This window comes from Rhineura floridana, chromosome 11, assembly GCF_030035675.1.
Source record: "Rhineura floridana isolate rRhiFlo1 chromosome 11, rRhiFlo1.hap2, whole genome shotgun sequence".
Taxonomy (NCBI): domain Eukaryota; kingdom Metazoa; phylum Chordata; class Lepidosauria; order Squamata; family Rhineuridae; genus Rhineura; species Rhineura floridana.
Genome location: NC_084490.1, coordinates 43287810 through 43307021, shown reverse-complemented (window position 1 = coordinate 43307021; position 19212 = coordinate 43287810). Strand labels below are relative to the sequence as shown.

The window sequence follows — 19212 nt, the reverse complement described above, 5'->3', positions numbered from 1 at the left end:
CACCTAACATAGCTTGTCCATTTCTGCCCACCATGGACTGCACTACAGCATGCACCACTATCCCAATGGAGTGATTTTACAATAAAAATTAGAAGCCATGGAATGCCTGTGAGTACAGTTCCTAATATTGGGCTCAGCTCATAGTAATTAAGGACAATCCCATTTCTAGACCTCATGCTTGCAGAATGCGAGAGATTTGGCCAGGTTTAAGGTATAGTATGCAGTGTAGTGCAGCAGCACATGGTGCCCTCCATATGTTTTTGACTACATCTCCCATCATGGCCAATAGTCAAGGATGGTGGGAGTTGTAGTCCAACAACATCTGGAGGCCATCAAGCTGAGGAAGGCTAGCACAGCTATTTCAAGTGTTCAGAGCAGTTAACAGTCATGGTCACTGGAATCCTTCCAACAACAGGGAAGGTCAGTATGATTCTTCATATTTTAGCTGGTGGGGAGAACCAAGAGTGACAAAAGTGGCTTTCCTAAGAGTATTTTATTGTAGGGACAGCCAATGTGGTATTCTCTAAATGTTGTTGAACCACATCTCCCATTGTTCCTGATCACTGGCCACCCTGGCTGGGGTTGATGGGAATTGTAGTCCAACAACAGGTCCTGATCTGCTCTACACATCCACCATTTCCCCCCACCTTTGATGGAAAATGCAAATTGTGAAAAGGAGACACAACCATCAATGTTAATGTTTTAGCATATTAAATACAAACCACATGGTTAAGAAGGTATGTTTTATTTGTTCATTAATTGAAAGCTGGTTAATACAATCTCATCTTTTGCAGCTTCATTGCTAAGTGAACATCTTTTCATTACTTTAAACGAGTCCTGATAACACACTTGTGAATGTGACCAGCATCAGGCTATCAGTGGAATAAGCCTGCATACCCCTTTTTAAAGTATGATCTTGAGACATGTGAAAGAGGCCTGCTGCTTGCAAAATCAGTGCTTTTCTGCACAATGGGTAGCAACTGTGTAGACAAGCCAGAGAGGAGAGGAGAGGGCTGTCCCAAGAATGGAATTTTTTAATGTGAAGGCCAGAAGTACTGCTATTCCACATGTGGGAACCTTCTACTCTTAGAGCTGAAACCATATCAGGTGTTATAATCTGCCCTGTTGCAGTGCTGTAGAACTGGGAATTTGGAGCTAGATCACTACTTAAAGTTGATTATGTCCCTATACAATATTGGATTTGGCAGGAGAGTAAGTGGAAAAGCTCCCCTTCTCTTTTCCATAAACAGCAGCGAGCCAAAGTTGTCCTAGTGCTGATTATAGAGACCACAGTTTGCCTATAATGAACTGATATAGCAAGGTCCTGCTAAAATAGAAGTTGCCTCCGGTGCACACACACACAAAATCCTTCCCCTCTTAATCCCCACTCCTTTACAGCTTTTATTCCAAGGACTGATCTGCTAAAAATAACATTCTAGAACAAGAAAGGGAGATTGATTGCCTTAGTTAGATTAAGGGATTTCCAATCTATTAGATTTGGATTTCTTGATATTTGTCAACCCCAAATTGAAAATTCTCAGTGATTATATACTTTTGGCTAATCTGTTAAGTTTCAAGGAAATAGTAGAAAAAACATGGATGGGGACAGAGAGGGCACTCATTGGGGTAGCTGGAGCAGCACCGACTGTCCTGATGGCAGGTAGGTGATGTTACGGGACCGTGAGAGCTGGTAAGCAATGTCTTCAGCTGCCTCAAGTTTGCGCAATTCAATGAGGCCGTCGCCCACAGAAGACAGTGAAGTGGCGATGAGCTCAGCTGCCTTCGAATCCCCCTCAGCTGAGATTATAGCAGCTTTCTTCTGCTGCTCTGCCTGTGAAAGTGGGGGAAGAGACAGACAATGAACTTAGCCCAAGAATAGGACTGACAAGTTATTTGCCCCCAATAATAGTAAACTCGCATTCTGACAGAATTGTAACCAAAACCAGGCAATTGAGAAAATGAGAGAGAAGTAGCAGCATTTGCAGAATAAAAACTTTACTCCCTAACGCCTAACGATGACTGAGCATGCTCAGCAACCATAGGAAGTTGGGTGTCAGAAAAGAGACTGGGCTCCAATCCCCCACCTGGCCTAGGTGGTGTCAAGCAAGTCACCATCTTTCACAGCCTAGCCTATTTTACAGGACAGTTAATAAGGACTAGCTTAGATGGCTTCAAAAGGGGAGTACACAAATATATGGAGTCTTTTAAGGCTACAATCAATCTCACTTATCTGGGAACAAGCACCATTGAATTCAATAGGATTTAGTTCTGAGTAGACATGGTTAGTCTTTCAGTGGTTACTTCTCATACCAGCTATAGGCAGCCTCCAGATTCCAGAGGCAGTATCACTTGCTGAGGAGCAACATCAAGATACTGCTGTTGATTTTGTATCCTGCTTGTGGGTTTCCCAGAGGTTGGCACTGTACAAAACAGGACTCTGGATAATGTAGACCGTTGGTCTGATCAAGGAGGGCTCTTCTGATGTTCCCATGGCTTTTAAGCAGGGGATGGGAACTTGCAGCCAGGATGGGCAGTTTCCAGACATGATGGGAGTTGTAGTCCAACAGCATCTGGAGAATCACACATTCCTCAAACCTGCTCTAAAGCATTTATACATAGGAAAGAGCACTGGATGGGATGGATTCTGATCAACATGAAGCAAAGTGGAGCATTGGATAAGGAGGTGAAAAAACCCACCACGGTTGTTACTTTGGCAAGAAGCAGGCCAGATGTTGATGCCATTTGATGTCCTTACCTTTTCCACAATGAACCTGGCCCTCTCTGCCTCTTGCTGGGCTACTTGCTTCATTTCTACTGCTTCTGTGAACTCCTTTCCAAAAGTCAGATGCGTCTAAGAGGGAAAGAATAAAAACATATGTTTAAAACATTTTATATATTCTGGGGTGGGGAATACACCCAAATATCTGAGAGACCACCTCCTTCCCTACAGACCATCTTAGCTGTTAAGATCAGCAGAGGGGGCTTTTTTGGTAGTTCCACCACCTTCAGAAGTTCGGGCAATGGTGTCCTGAGAAAGAGGTTTCTCTGAGACAGCTCCTAAGTTGTGGAATTCTCTCCCTACAGAGGTGTACCTGGCACCTTCATGGTACAGTTTTTTTTGCAAATGCTAAAGGCATTTTACCCTAGCCTCTGGAAATTGTTTTCAAGACCCACCCTATTCCTGTGATTGTAATTTGTTTTAATTGTTTTGAATACTGAATTTTAAACTGCTGCAACATGTTCTGGGACCTGCTGGTAAAGGGTTACTTATTAAATTAACTAAAACCTAATACAAAACAAAACAAATAGTAATATTAGTAATTCTAATAAAGGACAGATTCTAAAAAAGTTGGTGTGAGGGATTCCACAAATTATATGGCTGGGTAAATGGGTGATGAAAAGATTGTGAAGTGGGTGCCAAGCATAACTCTTTAAGGAGGGCATTCCAAAGACAGCATAGTTCTACTGAGAACTACCCACTGCCACCACTGAGCACACCTCCCCAATAAACTATGATAATGAAAGCCATCAACATAAAAAAAAAGGAGAAACACGATCAGTTCCAAAAGCAGTTGGGTTTGCAGCTTACGTGCAGGTTTTATTTAAGTATCACTGTAATAAAACATTGCTGTGGCTGCTAGATTTCTTTTAACTGATTTAGTTAGCACCATCTACATACTTGGTACTTTACAAACAGATTTGACTGGCCTCTGCTACCCCAAGGGACACAAGGAAAACAAGAGAGGCGATGGAGAGGGCGGTAAATAAGAGAAGAATATGTGATCATTTCACTTGCATGCACTTCTGGTTACAGTAGGGTATTGGAACTCGGGAGTTGATCCAAAGCAGGAATGGGGAGCCTGTAGCTCTTTAGATACCGTTTTACTCCAACTACTATCAACCCCAGTCAGTGCAGCCAATTGTCAGTGACAACAAAAGTTGTAGTCCAACACAACCTTGCGGGCCATAGCTTCCTCACCCATTCAAATGCTTCACAGAAAAAGGTTTTAAGGAGAGACTTGGAGTGAGCGAGGTGATCTTACCAGTGTGCTTTGGTATTCAGTTCCACCCATGAAGAGGAACAAGTGACTTAATGGACCAGAAGATTTTTGGATGGCTGAGGGTGGTGAAGATCAATGAAGAAAGATTCACAGGTAGGGATGTGTCAGGATGTGCGAGTGAAGAGGTAACAGGGAGGGAGAGAGAGACAAGGCCATGGATGGTTTTGAAGACAAGGATGAGAAGCTTGTGCAGGATCCAGGAGCCGACTGTAAGATTGGGCAGGGAATTAAGAAGGGGCATTGCACATTCAAACCAATGGAAGAAGAGAGTGCTGGATGGATGTTGGGGCATCAAAGTGAGATAAAAGATCAGAGAGAAGGTTGCAGCAGACAAGGTGAGAAATGAGATTTTGCTGAGGAGACAGAGAGGAAGGGCACTTCACTTTTTTCAAGAAATCTTTGAGTTGTAACCAAACTCTGGAGGGGATTTTGACTGAATGCACTATTTCTGAGGGGGAAAGCTCTCCAGATAAGGGCTGAGGGAACCTCATGGGAGCTGACCTGGAACCCCTCAAAGAAGCAATTGTTACCACTCAAGGTCATGCTGGAGAGAGCATGCAAGCAGCACATTTGCAGAACCCACCATTTGAATGAGACCTTTCCCTTAATAAGACACTCTGCTAAAGGCTTTTCCTGCACCTTCTGCTTTTGGGAAAAAGAAACAGCATGACAAAGGGGCAGAAAACACCATGACACTCACACACCGAAAGTCGTCAGGAGAGCATGTGGGTTTCTGATCCACAATGAAAAGTCAAGACTCAAAATTCAATCCAATCAAGAGCATTAAAAAAAATAAGATCAATTACGTTATTGTAAACATGCTCCCACCCTCTTGTTTCAGCTTGTTGTTGGTGACTTTTTCTGTTTTTGGGGATCTCAGGACTATGGCATTCCTGTGGTGGTGGCTGGCCGGCTCCTAGCATTCTTAAGGCAAACAAGTAGTGCAAAGCTGGAGAAAGAGAACATCATGGTCTAGATAGAAGCTAGACTTTTAAGAACTACCAGTGAAACGCTGTCCTTCCTCTCCACAAGGGAAGCAGAGATGGAAAAAATTCCTGGCACCCAACTGCCCAGGTTCCTAAGCACTTAATGCTAACAACTTGGTGGTTTTGACAAGGAAAGGACTAAGAGATTTGAGATCTTGTGCAGCCTTGGATGGAACCTTGATATCCTTCCAAACTTTTCACTGCAACCAGCAGAGGGAGCCCCGGAACTTGCTCACACCTACCAATTGTACTTAGAGCATCTCTTTAAGGCAGGGATGGGGAACCTGTAATTCTCCAGGTGTTGTTGGCATCCAGCTCCCATCAGCCCCAGCTAGCAAGGCCAATGGTCATGGGTGGTGGGAGTTATAGTCTAGTAACATCTGGAAGGCCACAGGGCCAATTTAAAGCTTAAATCACAATTGCAGTGTAAATTATGTGGACTGACCGCAACAGCTGACTGAATTCACAATTAGTACCTTACTACTGGTTTACAGGCTTTTCAGGGATACCCATGGCCTTAAGGGTCTGCACATTTGATATGTTAAAAATAAAACCACTAACCTATGTGACTGTTTAGAAAATAAGACAGGAATCTATCATGTTCTGAATGGAGACACACATATTCTTTCCAGCACGATCAATTCCCGATCCAAACCTGCTTGCTGCATCTGAGCTGGAGATTTTAGGATGCTGAGTGTGGAATGTAGGGAGTTCCGTTCCTCCAGCCCTTATATAGAATAGCAGAGTTGGAAGGGGCCTACAAGGCCATCGAGTCCAACCCCCTGCTCAATGCAGGAATCCAAACCAAAGCATTCCCGACAGATGGCTGTCCAGCTGCCTCTTGAATGCCTCCAGTGTCGGAGAGCCCACTACCTCTCTAGGTAATTGGTTCCATTGTCGTATGGCTCAAACAGTTAGGAAGTTTTTCCTGATGTTCAGTCGAAATCTGGCTTCCTGAAACTTGAGCCCATTATTCCATGTCCTGCATTCTGGGACGATCGAGAAGAGATCCCGGCCCTCCTCTATGTGACAACCTTTCATGTACTTGAAGAGTGCTATCATATCTCCCCTCAGTCTTCTCTTCTCAAGGCTAAACATGCCCAGTTCTTTGTCTCTCCTTATAGGGCTTTGTTTCCAGTCCCCTGATCATCTTTGTTGCCCTCCTCTGAACCTGTTCCAGTTTGTCTGCATCCTTCTTGAAGTGCGGAGACCAGAACTGGGCGTAGTATTCAATATGAGGCCTAACCAGTACTGAATAAAGGGGAACTAATACTTCACACGATTTGGAAACTATACTTCTGTTAATGCAGCCTAATATAGCATTTGCCTTTTTTGCAGCCACATGTTGGCTCATATTCAGCTTGTGATCAACGACAATTCCAAGATCCTTCTCACATGTTGTATTGCTGAGCCAAGTATCCCCCATCTTATAACTGTGCATTTGGTTTCTTTTTCCTAAGTGTAGAACTTTGCATTTATCCCTGTTGAATTTCATTCTGTTGTTTTCAGCCCAATGCTCCAGACTATCAAGGTCCCTTTGAATTTTGTTTCTGTCTTCCACGGTATTAGCTATGCCCCCCAATTTTGTATCATCTGCAAATTTGATAAGCATGCTTTGTACCTCCTCATCCAGTCATTAATAAAAATGTTAAAGAGCACTGGGCCCAGGACCGAGCCCTGTGGTACCCCATTCATTGCTTCCACCCAGTTTGAGAAGGAACCATTGATAAGCGCTCTGAGTACGATTCTGGAGCCAACTGTGGATCCATCTAATAGTTGTTCCATCCAGCCCACATTTAGCTAGCTTGCTAATCAGAATATCATGGGGCACTTTGTCAAAAGCTTTGCTGAAGTCAAGATATATTATGTCAACAGCATCCCCACAATCTACAAGAGAGGTTACCCGATCAAAAAATGCGATGAGATTAGTTTGGCAGGATTTGTTCTTCATAAATTCATGTTGGCTGCTAGTAATCACTGCATTGCTTTCAAGATGCTTACAGATTAACTGCTTTATAATCTGCTCCAGAATTTTTCCAGGGATTGATGTTAGGCTGACTGGTCTGTAGGTCCCCGGTTTCTCCTTCTTGCCCTTTCTGAAGGTAGGGACAACATTAGCTCTCCTCCAGTCATCCGGCACTTCACCGGTCCTCCATGATTTCGCAAAGATAATAGAGAGCGGTTCTGAGAGTTCTTCAGCCAGTTCCTTCAATACTCTAGGATGCAGTTTATCGGGCCCTGCCGATTTGAACTCATTCAAAGTGATTAGGTATTCCTTGACCATTTGTCTCTCAATCTCAAGGTCCAATCCTGACCCTTCTACTTCATGTTTCCCAGGAGGGTCATAGGCCCTTTTTTGGGAGAAGACTGAGCCAAAGTAGGAATTGAGCACCTTTTCTTCGTGATGTTATCATTTTGCCTTCCTCATTGAGTAGCTGTGCCACCATTTCTTTTCTTTTACTATGGACATACCTGAAGAAAGCTTTTTTGTTGCTTTTAGCATCCCTCACTAGCCTCAGCTCATTCTCAGCTTTAGCCTTCCTGACACCATCCCGGCAATTCCGTTATACCTGCCTGTACTCTTCCTTTGTGGCCTGGCCTTCTTTCCACTTCCTGTATGTGTCCTTTTTTGTTTTCAGGTCATCTCTAAGCTTTTTGTGAAGCCACATTGGCTTCTTCTGTTTCCCCCCCCTTTTTTCCTTGTTGGAATTGCTTGCCACTGCGCTTTTAGAATTTCCTTTTTTAGAAACTTCTACCCATCGGCCACACAAAACTCTGCCTTCGTCAGGGGCTAAAATGAATAAACATAAAAAATTGATCAGCGATAAATCCATATCAAATTGCTACATACAATGTACAACCAAACCATAAATGGGAAAGGGAACAAACTGAATACTCACCTACCAAACGTGGAATCTGTATACAAAGTTGTCCTAATAATCAAAATATACAAATACTGCAAATAAGCTTAATTTTGCACAATGAAATAAATCAAGTAACTGCTGTAGTGGAAAATACGGGGTTATATACGCTCGTAAAAGGTCTCCGTAAGTTCTCTGGCTGAGGAATTAGCCGCAGCTGTAAAGGAGGGATCGTCACTAAATGTTTTGACATAGGAGAGGAAGAAACTCTCAGATTTACTAACCCTGTTAACCAGCACCAGTACATTTTAAAATGTTTTTCCACATGTAACATGTCCAACGTTATCTACATCATTCAATGCAGCTGCCCCAAATTGTATGTAGGTCAAACCAGCAGAGTTCTTAAAGTGCGGATAGGTGAACATTTAAGTAACATTAGGCAAAAAAGATCAGGCGCATCCCTGGTTGAGCATTTTGTCAGATGTGGACACTCTTTAACAGACTAAGTTCTGGGCTTTAGAAAAAATTAATATGCAGGTCATCCATATTTTATTAAGAAAAGAACTTGTGTGGATCCTGGAACTTAATTCGCTTGTCCCCAGTGGGCTAAATGAAGAAATGGAGTTTCTTCCTCTTATGAGTTTCAACATTTAGTGACGATCCCTCCTTTACAGCTGTGGCTAATTCCTCAGCCAGAGAATTTACCGAGACCTTTTACGAGCGTATATAACCCCGTGTTTTCCACTACAGCAGTTACTTGATTTATTTCATTGTGCAGAATTAAGCTTATTTGCAGTATTTGTACATTTTGATTATTAAGACAACTTTGTATACAGATTCCACATTCGGTACGTGAGTATTCAGTTTGTTCCCTTTCCCATTCATGGTTTGGTTGTACATTGTACGTAGCAATTTGATATGGATTTATCACTGATCAGATTTTTATGTTTATTCATTTTAGCCCCTGACGAAGGCAGAGTTTTGTGTGGCCGAAACACATTGGGCTTATTACTTTTTCAATAAATTCATTTGGAAATTTATCATCTGCGTTCCACTCCTTCCGGCATCTTGGGGCTTCCCCCCTCCCTTCCCTCACCTCCAGAATTTGTCTCTCAACAGATATCGGGATAATTGAAATCCCTCATTACTACTACATCATGCCTCCTCGAAACATTGGCAATTTACTTTTCAAAAGTTACATTCTTCTCCTTGATTGGGTGGTCGGTAGTAGACTCCAAGCACCACATTCCTTTTGTTACTTGCCCCATTAATTTTAATCCAGATACTCTCGGTGGAGCTACCAAGCTCATCTTCCTGTATTTCTGTGCAGAGATATATATTTTTAACATATAGCGCAACTCCACCTCCCTTTTTATTCCTTCTGTTCTTCTTGAACAAGTTGCATCCTTCAATTGCTGTATTCCAGTCATGGGAGTCATCCCACCAGGTTTCAGTTATACCTATCAAGTCGTAACTGCCCTCCTGTATTTAGAGTTCAGGTTCGTCCTGCTTGTTTCCCATGCTCTGCACATTAGTATACAGACATCGAAGACCATGTGATTTATGGCTTGGCTTTCTTACTACATTTTTCTGAGGGCTGTTACTGGGCCCTATTACAGCCGATCTCTTTGGTCCCGCTACTGTGCATAAGCCTTCATCAGTCGTTACCACCAAGTTTATATCTCCCTCCCCTTTAGGATTCAGTTTAAAGCCCTCCTGATGAACTTCTCCATGCTGTGGCCAAACACATTCTTCTCAGTCCTTGTGAGATACAACGCATCACTTGCCAGCAGTCCATCTTCCAGGAGCCATAGCCCATGGTCCCAGAATCCAAATCTCTCACGTCTGCACCACCTTCATAGCCATTCATTCACACAGGGTATTTTTCTTTCCCTTTCTAATCCTCTTCTAAGTACTGGAAGGATGGATGAAAAAACTATCTGGGCCCCAAAGTCCTTGAGTTTCCTTCCCAGAGCTTCAAAGTCTGATGTGATTTCTTCATAGCTCCGTTTGGCACTGTCATTTGTTCCCACATCGGTGGGCTTGATGAGTGATGGCAACCTTTCCGTCACATCTCTAATCCGTCCTTCTGGTAGACAGCATACCTGGCAAGTCCACGGATCTTCTCGGCATACTTGGGTTTCGATCCCACGCAGTAGGGAGTCTGCCACTACTAGTACTCTTCTCTTCTTGTTGTGGGGCATGGTTTCAATGTCTCTGCTTGATTGAGCTTCAGCCTCTTGCTTGTTGTCGCACGGGGTCTCCTGTAATTCTTCCACCACAGGCTGTCCTCCAGTCTCCTCCTTGAGTGGTTGAAAGCGGTTCCATAGCTCCACTGGTGAAGGGTGTTTTCTAGCTCTTCTGCTCCTGTCACCCTTTCCCACGGAGTTTCCTCCACTTCATTATTCCTCTCCAAAGCAGTCTCCTCTTCTGCTACCACATGCTGTTGCTCCTCCACCTCCGCATCTCTTTGCTGCTGTTGTTCCAGTGTTCTGTCTAAGAACTCTTCATTTTCTCTTATAGTCCTCAGTGTGGCCACCCGCCGTTCCAGGCCTCTCACCTTTTCTTCCAACAGTGCCACGAGCTTGCACTCGTTGCAGGTGTACACCATATTGTTCTCAGGCAAGAAAACAAACATGGGACACACCTTGCAGGTCACAACCACTGGAGAATCCTTCCTGGTCATACTCTCTTCTACCTTTTGTTTCTTTCTTACTACTTGTTTTGGAGTGGCCTGTGCTTTGTCCTGTCCTACTTCAGGGTAAACTTGAGAGTCCCACTAGTATGCAGTGCGCTATACAAGGAGAATTAGTAATTTGTTTGGTGTGTTTTTTTATGGACCTCCCCCTTGCCCTCCCGTCAAACTCCTTTGTCAAACTCCTTTGTCAAACTTCTGTTTGCTCTCCCTGTTCGCTTGCTCTCTGAAAGCTGAACATAAGAACATAAGAAGAGCCCGCTGGATCAGGCCAGTGGCCCATCTAGTCCAGCATCCTGTTCTCACAGTGGCCAACCAGGTGCCTGGGGAAAGCCCGCAAGCAGGACCCGAGTGCAAGAACACTCTCCCCTGACTTGCTTATATGTCCTCACCTGTAGATCAACTGAGACAGCTCCCTCTGCTCTGGGATGGGGAACCTGCGATCCTCCATATGGTGCTGGACTTCAACTCGCATCACCAATAACCCTTGGCCGTGCTGGCTCGGGCTGATGGGAGCTGGAGTTCCACAAGATCTCTCTATCCTTGCCCTCAATCCATCCAGAAAGTCTCTTACCAAGGAAACATCGTCTAATATGAGGCCAAATGTTGCTGCTCTTTCTGTGAGGTCTTCACTCACTTGCCTGGAAACTAGTTCTCTCTGCGTGATCAACTCGCCAGCATCAAAACGAGCCTGAAACAAGACATGCAAAGATACATGCAGCAGTAAACCAAAAGGCTTTCAGCTGGAAGCTCTGACAATGTAATCCTAAGGTGCCCGCAGGGCTGCTGTTGGACTTGGACAAAGGACGGCTTAATTGGCATCCTTGGAATTAGGCAAATGACTGAACACACCTCCTCTTGCTCTCATTACTGTGAGACACCATCCAAGACCACTTTATTTAGTGCCCACCTTGACACGACACTGTTATTGCAAACAGTTGAAAAGAAAAAAAAAACGGGTTTTCTGCTTTCTAGCAGGGAAAGGAGGTGATCTAGATTGGGACTACAGCAGGGGCATGGGGTTAAAGTCCCCTGCTCACACCAGGGTCCAGATCAGGCCCTCCGCGCCTATTAGTTTAGCCCTTATTCTCCAAAGGGACATTCTGATGAAAGGCTGCATGACTTGAAGTGTGCTGGGCCGACGTTAGTCTCAGCTGACATTTCAGATCTCCCTTTCCGCTGCCTTTGTACCAATGCCTTTCCTCCTTTTCTTCCTCCGCAGGACAAGGAAAGAGAAATGCAAGGCCCAGAAGTAGGGATGGGGACGCTACAGCCCTCCAGCTGTTGTTGGGACTACACCTCCCCTCATTCCTGACCACTGGCCCTGCTGGCCAGGGCTGATAGGAGCTGGGAGTCCAACTACATCTAGAGGGCCACAGGTTCCCCACCCCTACCCAAAGGGAATGCGGAGATGGCCAAGGCAGAACTCACTTCTATGTAGCCAGACCAACCCCCTGCCCAGCACCTCAGTATATTGGCAGCATCCTTTACTGCTCCTACAAATGCCAGGAAGCAGCATCATAGGCTAGGAATGGGGAACCTATGGCCCTCCAGACGTTGTTGCAACTCCAACTTCCCTTGGCCCGTCAACATGACCAATAGTCAGGGACAATGCGAGTTGCAGTCCAAGGCATCTGGAGGGCCAGCGGTTTCCCATCTCTGTCATAACATGTTCCAGTGTCAATGAACCCAGACAGGCTTCTGATGGAAGAAGAGTGACCAGTGCCGTGGGCATAGTGGGGATAAGCATTAATGGCTTTCCTCCTTTCCAGCAGCCCACTGAATTAAGTACCCAGGACAAAAAGGTGAAAACTACCCAAGATGGCTGGCTTTTCCATTCCCTCCAAGGAGCTTTGTACTGCCAACTTTTGCCATAGCCCTTACCACCACAGATTTGAGGATCTCAGTTGTGATGGAAGGCAACACCCGCTCGTCATAATCCTCGCCGATAGTAGTATAAATCCGGGAAAGCTGATTAGTCACTGGCCTGAACAAGATTCGCAGTGTGATGTTCACATTCTGTAGATCTACCAGGGGAGGAAGGGAGAGGGTTAGAGCAGAAACATAACTCAGCCAGTGCCCACTCAAATGCCAGTGAGTCAAAATGAAGGCTGGGGGGGGGGGAGCGGGCACAGATTCCCCCACCACTGCTTTAGAAGTTCACAAGTGGGACCTGCAACAAAATGTTGCAGTGTGGAGTGCTGCTGTTCAGGATTCCAGACATTCGACTCTATCCCTCTCCCCCCATTTTCTGTTTTGGCCCCCTAAAAACAACAACAACAGCCAGCCAGCATTCCATGTGTACTGAGCATGCTCACTCCTTACTGAGCTGTAGGAAGGGGAGGATTTGTTTCTCAAAAATCTCCTAAAACTTTCCTCCTGCTTTGGATATATAAGCCCTCAAATGGACTCAACCAGAAGTCAGGCATTTAGCGTTGCTGGTCCCATGCTGTGGAACACCCTTCCAGCAAAGATTTAGCGGGCACCCTCTGTGATGACTCTGAGAAGGGGGTGTATAAATACTAAATAAATAAATCAGCAACAGCAGTCAAAGAACTGAGATGACTGTGATGATAAAAGAGGCCATACAGTCATCTAGAAGTTCTTTGTGAATTCTAAAGCACCCCTGATAGCCACTGCTAAAGATGGGGTAGTGGTAGAGAGAGAAAGATGTTAGAAGATGGTATGTTTCTCAGCTTATTTCTGTAACAGAAATATAATGAGATGGCTTGTCTTCGTATTTAGTTTCTCTTTACCTAGCCCCAACTTTCAACTTTACGTACAGAGGATAACATTTAACTGGATTCATCCACCGCTCACCTTTGCTCCCGGTGATTACAGGAACATTACGTGGGCGAGAACGACAGTCAAAGATGATTGGCTTCTGCACCCAGGGAATAAGAAAATGGGTCCCTTCTCCCACCGCAATGTCCTGAACGCCTTGGAACCGGTCAAAGATGACAGCCCTATGGCCTGCATCAACTAGAGAAGAGAAAACCATCTCAGCAACATTATACTTTTTTTTTTTTTTTAATTTTTATACCGCCCGACTAGCAATAGCTCTCTGGGCGGTGTACAACAGAAAATACAAAATACATCTCATAAAAAGTGCATAATAAATATTACAAAAACGTATAAAGTGCAAAAAATCAGATTACATAATATTTTAAAATTGAAATTAAAACGCCATAGAAAAGAGGCAGGTCTTAAGCTGGCGCCGAAAAGACAGCAGTGTCGGTGCCGTACACACCTCAACGGGGAGACTATTCCAGAGTTCAGGGGCCACCACTGAGACACATGATTAAGCTACCACCACTATAAACACACACACACACACACACACCCCAGAGGTGGGGAACTTTTTTTTTTTTTAGCTTTCTGGGCAACCTTCCAGGAGCCACATGACAATGGTGGCCTAGGCCAAAGACAAAAGTGGGTGGAGCAATCAATGCAATTCTCTCTCTCTCACGCACGCACGCATGCAGAGAGAAAGCAAGAGATATGATCAGCCAGGCAAACACACTCATACAGGGTGCAAAGCAGGGCTGGTGAGGGGTCCAGTTCAAGAAGGTGCGTGGCCTGGGGAGAATCCCAAGGGCCAAAGATAAAGGCCAGGAGGGTTGTATTTAGCTCCTGGGCCTGAGGTTCCCCATCCCTGATATACATCTATGCACAATCATGACTCTGCCCACTTATGATACAACTGCCCTATAAGGAAGCAGGCAGGGACACCACTTTTGAGCCAGCAATTGAATTAATAGAATCATAGAATAGTAGAGTTGGAAGGGGCCTATAAGGCCATCAAGTCCAACCCCCTGCTCAATGCAGGAATCCAACTTAAAACATACCTAACAGGTGGCTGTTCTGGGAAAACAGTCCCAGGAAGCTGCCTTATGCTACGTCAGACTATAAGCCTATTCAGCCCAATATTGTCTTATCGTGGCTGTCAGAAGATCTCCAGAGTCTTACATAGCACATTTCCCAACATCCAATTCAACTGAACCTGGGACCTTCTGCATGCAAAGCACATACTCTCTGTTTGAGCCATGGCCCCTCCACACTCCTGCCACACCAGATTGTATTAAGAAAAATCAGATGAGCTGCACGTAGCAGCCAAAAGACTTCTGGTTCAAGTCCTCTGACACTTACTTATATGTTCTTTTCAGATTTGCCCCACTCCCTTGGTGTCTGGATTTTTTTTCTCTCCCAATTCACTGGTGTACTCTTTAAGGAACATCAGTCAATTTGTATGCTTGAATATGTGTAGCCTGCAGCAAGTTATTGTAGTAGTGTGGAGTGCTCGGCTTGGAGTTCAGCCAGCTATACCCCCTTTCAGGACATGCCATTCCATTTACTTCCCCACCCCCAGTCATTCAGCATTCTAGGCTCAGTGAGTATGCTCACTCCCGATAGGGCTGCTTCCAACAACTAAATATTTTTTGACTTTCTGGAAATGTTGGGAGTTCCTTCAAGCCTGCTGATACCACCCCTCTTGTGTGTGGAAGGTGCCATTTTAGCAACATAAGGGATGGAGCTCAGAGAATGAAATAAATGAAACAGCACTCCTCCTCTTTTTCCCAAGATGACTGAACCAAGTGAAGATAACACTATTGTTCTAAATGTTGGTTCAGTTGGATGAACCCTTTCAATAGCTACAGAAATACAACTGATCCATGAGAAAGGTTGGAAATTAGGTTTGCTGCAGCCAAAACATCTGGGACTGTCTCCTGTTAACTCATGGTACTGTCACCACTCCTATTCCGATGTGGTACTCTTTAGACATTTCTGGAGTACAGTTCCCATCATTCTTGACCACTGACCCTACTGGCTGGGGCTGATGGGAGCCAGAATCCAGCAACATCTGCAGGGCATCAAGTAGCTACCCCTACAGTAGACTATATTAAGAATATATCTATATATTCACTACTTCTCTGCCGTGTTTTGTTTTTAGTCTCTGACTGCAGAACCTATTAACGTAAGGATACAGACCCTAATATTTTATATAAAATCATTACTACACAGCCTAAGCCTATGCAATGGGGGGGATTCCTTAGACTCCCATTTTAACAGCTATACCAAGTATTCCACAGGACAGTATATGGGCTGTTTGTCTCAAGTTACCAATTCCAGATGAACAAATCTGTCACAGTCAACCACAGCATCCGACCCAACAGTTCAATGTCGTGGAAGAAAGTGCCTCCTCACCATTATAGAGAGCAGAGTTGACAACTCCGCCAGCAATCGCCAACCCCAGGCCGAGTTTGCCGACTGTCTCAAAGATCTTGGTAGCCATCCGTGTCAACTCAAATGTTGCTTCTGCGTTGCCAAGAAAGTCAAACCTACCCAAACATCGAGGAAAGATGCAGCAGCATTAGAGGCAGCGAAAAAGCTTCCCAAAAGATACTTTCAGAGCAAAGAGCTGTTTTCTAGCCTCATCAAAACTGCAATCCTATGCACACCTCCACGGGAGTAAGATCCGCTGAATACTTCAGAATGCACATGCATAAGATTGTGATCATTACTGTGATTTAGGTTTTGGGCTACAATCTGGTCCAATCTTATGTCATTCCATTTATATCCTGCTTTTTTGCTGCCAGGTGCAAAAAGCAGGATGCAATAAGAAAACAATGGAAATCATATAGAATTAAAAGATTAACACAAAAACAAACAAACCCAACATTAAAACTAAGCAGTAGTATGTAACCAAAATAACATTTTAAAATTAAGTAAAGCTCTAAGTCAGCCTTTCCCAACCCCGTGTTAATTTCCCCCCCACTATTCTTAGTTGTTACTGGTGTGTTTCCCCCCACCACCACCTTTGAAAATACTGATGGTGTTTTTCAGTCCCTTTTCTGAGTTGAGGCACAGTGGCAACTGGATCCCGGAGTGTGCATGTGTGGGGCTCTTGCCAGCTATAGAACTAAGTCAGATCTTGGCAGTGATCCTTAACTCACTAATCGAGCAGCTGCCCCTCACCACCTTCCACCCAAAACAGATCTCTTCCTTTTCTAGGGATCTATTTTGATGCTTACAGCTGGTGTGTTACCTGGAGCCAAATCTTTCTCTTTCATATTGGCACGGAAGAAAAGTAAGGCTCAGCTTACAAGAAAGAGACAAAAAGGAGAGAGGATGCAAAGACAAAGAACGCATCCTTCTTCACCCCGTTTTCATTGTGAGCTGGAAGAGATTATGTGTGGAAGGTGTATGTGTGCAAAAAGGGGTTAGGGCAGTGGTTCCCAACCTGGGGGCCAGGACACCCAGGGGGGCCGGGACACCCAGGGGGGCCGCGAAGTAATCCAGAGGGAGCCGTGAATAGTAAAGAAATGAATTATTTATTAATTTTTTTAAAAAAGTCTTCACTCCCTCTACACTGTCTGCTTTCCGCTGCAGATGACACCTCCCCCTTGCTCCAGACGAGAGAGAGGCCTTTTCCTGAAGTGCCAGAGCATCTTTCAGGCACACTAAGGGCAGGCATCTGCCTATAAAATACATGGCAGATGCCAAAGGAGGCTGAGGGTGGAGATACCAGGAAGAAGAGGGGATTACTATCACTGATTCCCGTCTCCTTGCACTGCCGCTACTGACAACACCCTTGCTTAGAATGAGAGGAGAGGGCTTTTTGTGAAGCAAAAAGAAGCAAGCCTGCAAAGAAAGGCTGCTTTCCCCCTTCCTTCCTGGCAGCCAGCCTGCCTTCCTGGGGGGGAGGGGGGTCACAATTTTTTTTCAGCTTATAAAGGGGAACCGTCCTCATAAAGGTTGGGAACCACTGGGTTAGGGACAATGATGTCCTCTGGTGCAGGCCAAGGGCTTCAGATGTTTTTGTCAGGGAGCTGCTATCGGGGCAATGAAAACAGCTAATGAAATATGTATGTGCCCACAAGAACAGAGTGGAGTGGAGAAGTGTGGAAGGCTGAACTCCTAGGATTCCACTTCTTACTCTTTCCCATATTCCATCTGATAGAAGCACACAGAAAAAAGAGTGGAGACTCCCGAGACAGATGCTCCAAAGCCTGCTCCAGAGTCTGTATGAAGCCAACAAGAGGAACAGGGAGAGTCATGAATGGCAGCTGCCTCCAATCACAGCAGCTGCCCCTCTCTTGCTACCTCTCAGCATGTGCCCTCCAGCTCTGCCATGCTGTCCTACTGGAACAGGCAGCAGAGGCAGCCACCTTACCCCTATTGGTAAAGCAAACTGCAGGGTAGTCGATTTCACTTTAGCAAAAATAGAGTAGGCTGGTCAGTTTTGCCTGGAAAAACATATGTCTCAGAAAAGCCACTCAGATTAGTCTGCAATTGGTCTCAGACCTGCAAACTGCCCCAGAGCCTGGTTTCAATTCCAATTTTCAGCAGAATTCTGTGCCATCTCTAGTGCCCATTGAGACTGATACTGCAGAAGGCAAGGAGCCCAACAGTAGATGGAGCCACAGCAAATGACAGGCAGAGCCAACTAACTCTATTCGCCTCCCTACTGAATTCTACACCGGCCACACTGAGACTAAGGAGGTCGCTGACAGACAGCACCATCCTTTGAGCTGGTTGTAAGAAAACAGCCAGGTGGGGGCTGGCTAACAGCCAACTCAGGCTGGAGGGGCAGTGCCCTATGTGCCTTAATGGACCAGCTTCCACTGATTTGAACATAATTTTCCTGTGCTCCTCTCCTCCCCATCTCTTTCCCTCCCCACTCCCCCCCCATCTTTTTCCCTTCTCACAGACCGGTGCCTTTTCCCACCCTGTCTTACCCCCACACTCTCTCGCCATTTCTCATTATCACTAGTCGCTACTGGTATTGACTATCTAGTTACACCAGTAATGAGAAAGATACTGTGTATCCTTTTCCTACTCAAAACCTGAAAAGGTACAGAACAGTCACCCCTTTCTTCCCATTCCCTCAGCACCCTCTCCGCCTGTCTAGTCTATCTCTCTACGAGCACAATTTTCCTTTAGTAAATAACCACCACACTTCTCCTTCTCCACCCTCACCCAACCCCGTGGCCTCTATTTTCCTGTCTTCTGTTCTTTTCTGCCTTATCTCCTTTTCTGCTATTTTTCTGCAGTTGCTTAAAAACCAACAGGGCTTGCAACCCTTCCAGAAAGTGCTGGAGCAAGAAAGAAGGGGACCGCAAAAGCCCCTCGATTTGCTTGCTAAACTCACCTCCCAGCACAACGCTGACCTCCACATAAATGCCCAGCCAAGCCACCTGGTCCCGCTGCTCTTACGCACAATCTATGCGCCCGAAACGTCCTGGGATTGGCTCGCACCTACGTGCCGCAATACCTGACGGGAATCGTAGTTCTTCTGATCGCGGCGGGAAATGAACGGGGTACGGTAGCGTAAACCTCGTGCGTTAATCGGAGGCGGTTAGAACTACAAGTCCCGAAGAGCGTTACAGCGCGAAGACGTTCCTTTTTCTATTGGGTGGACGCAACCCTGCTTTGGAATTGTTGTTCGCCGTATAAGATAAGCCTGAAATCTCTGAAAAATTAAAAGCTGGAACTGTGCAGAGTTGAGAGCCACTCTGACTGTATGCAGAGTGCTTTTCTCTCGCTAATGGAAGTCCCTGTGCCTCTGAAATTAAAGAGCAGGATTTCAAGAACAACTTTCTAGTACT

General features: G+C 45.2%; 1 protein-coding gene across 1 annotated transcript; it reads right to left on the bottom strand.

The window, feature by feature from the left end:
* Positions 1-729: 729 nt before the first annotated feature.
* Positions 730-18863, bottom strand: PHB1 (prohibitin 1). Its single transcript, XM_061589977.1, has 7 exons — positions 18756-18863; positions 15809-15942; positions 13424-13585; positions 12488-12630; positions 11178-11294; positions 2756-2851; positions 730-1831 (listed from the first exon to the last, which is right to left on the bottom strand). Exons 2-7 carry the CDS (start codon positions 15894-15896, stop codon positions 1619-1621), a joined length of 819 nt encoding a protein of 272 aa, XP_061445961.1. The 5' UTR covers positions 15897-15942; positions 18756-18863; the 3' UTR covers positions 730-1618.
* Between the last annotated feature and the right edge of the window lie 349 nt (positions 18864-19212).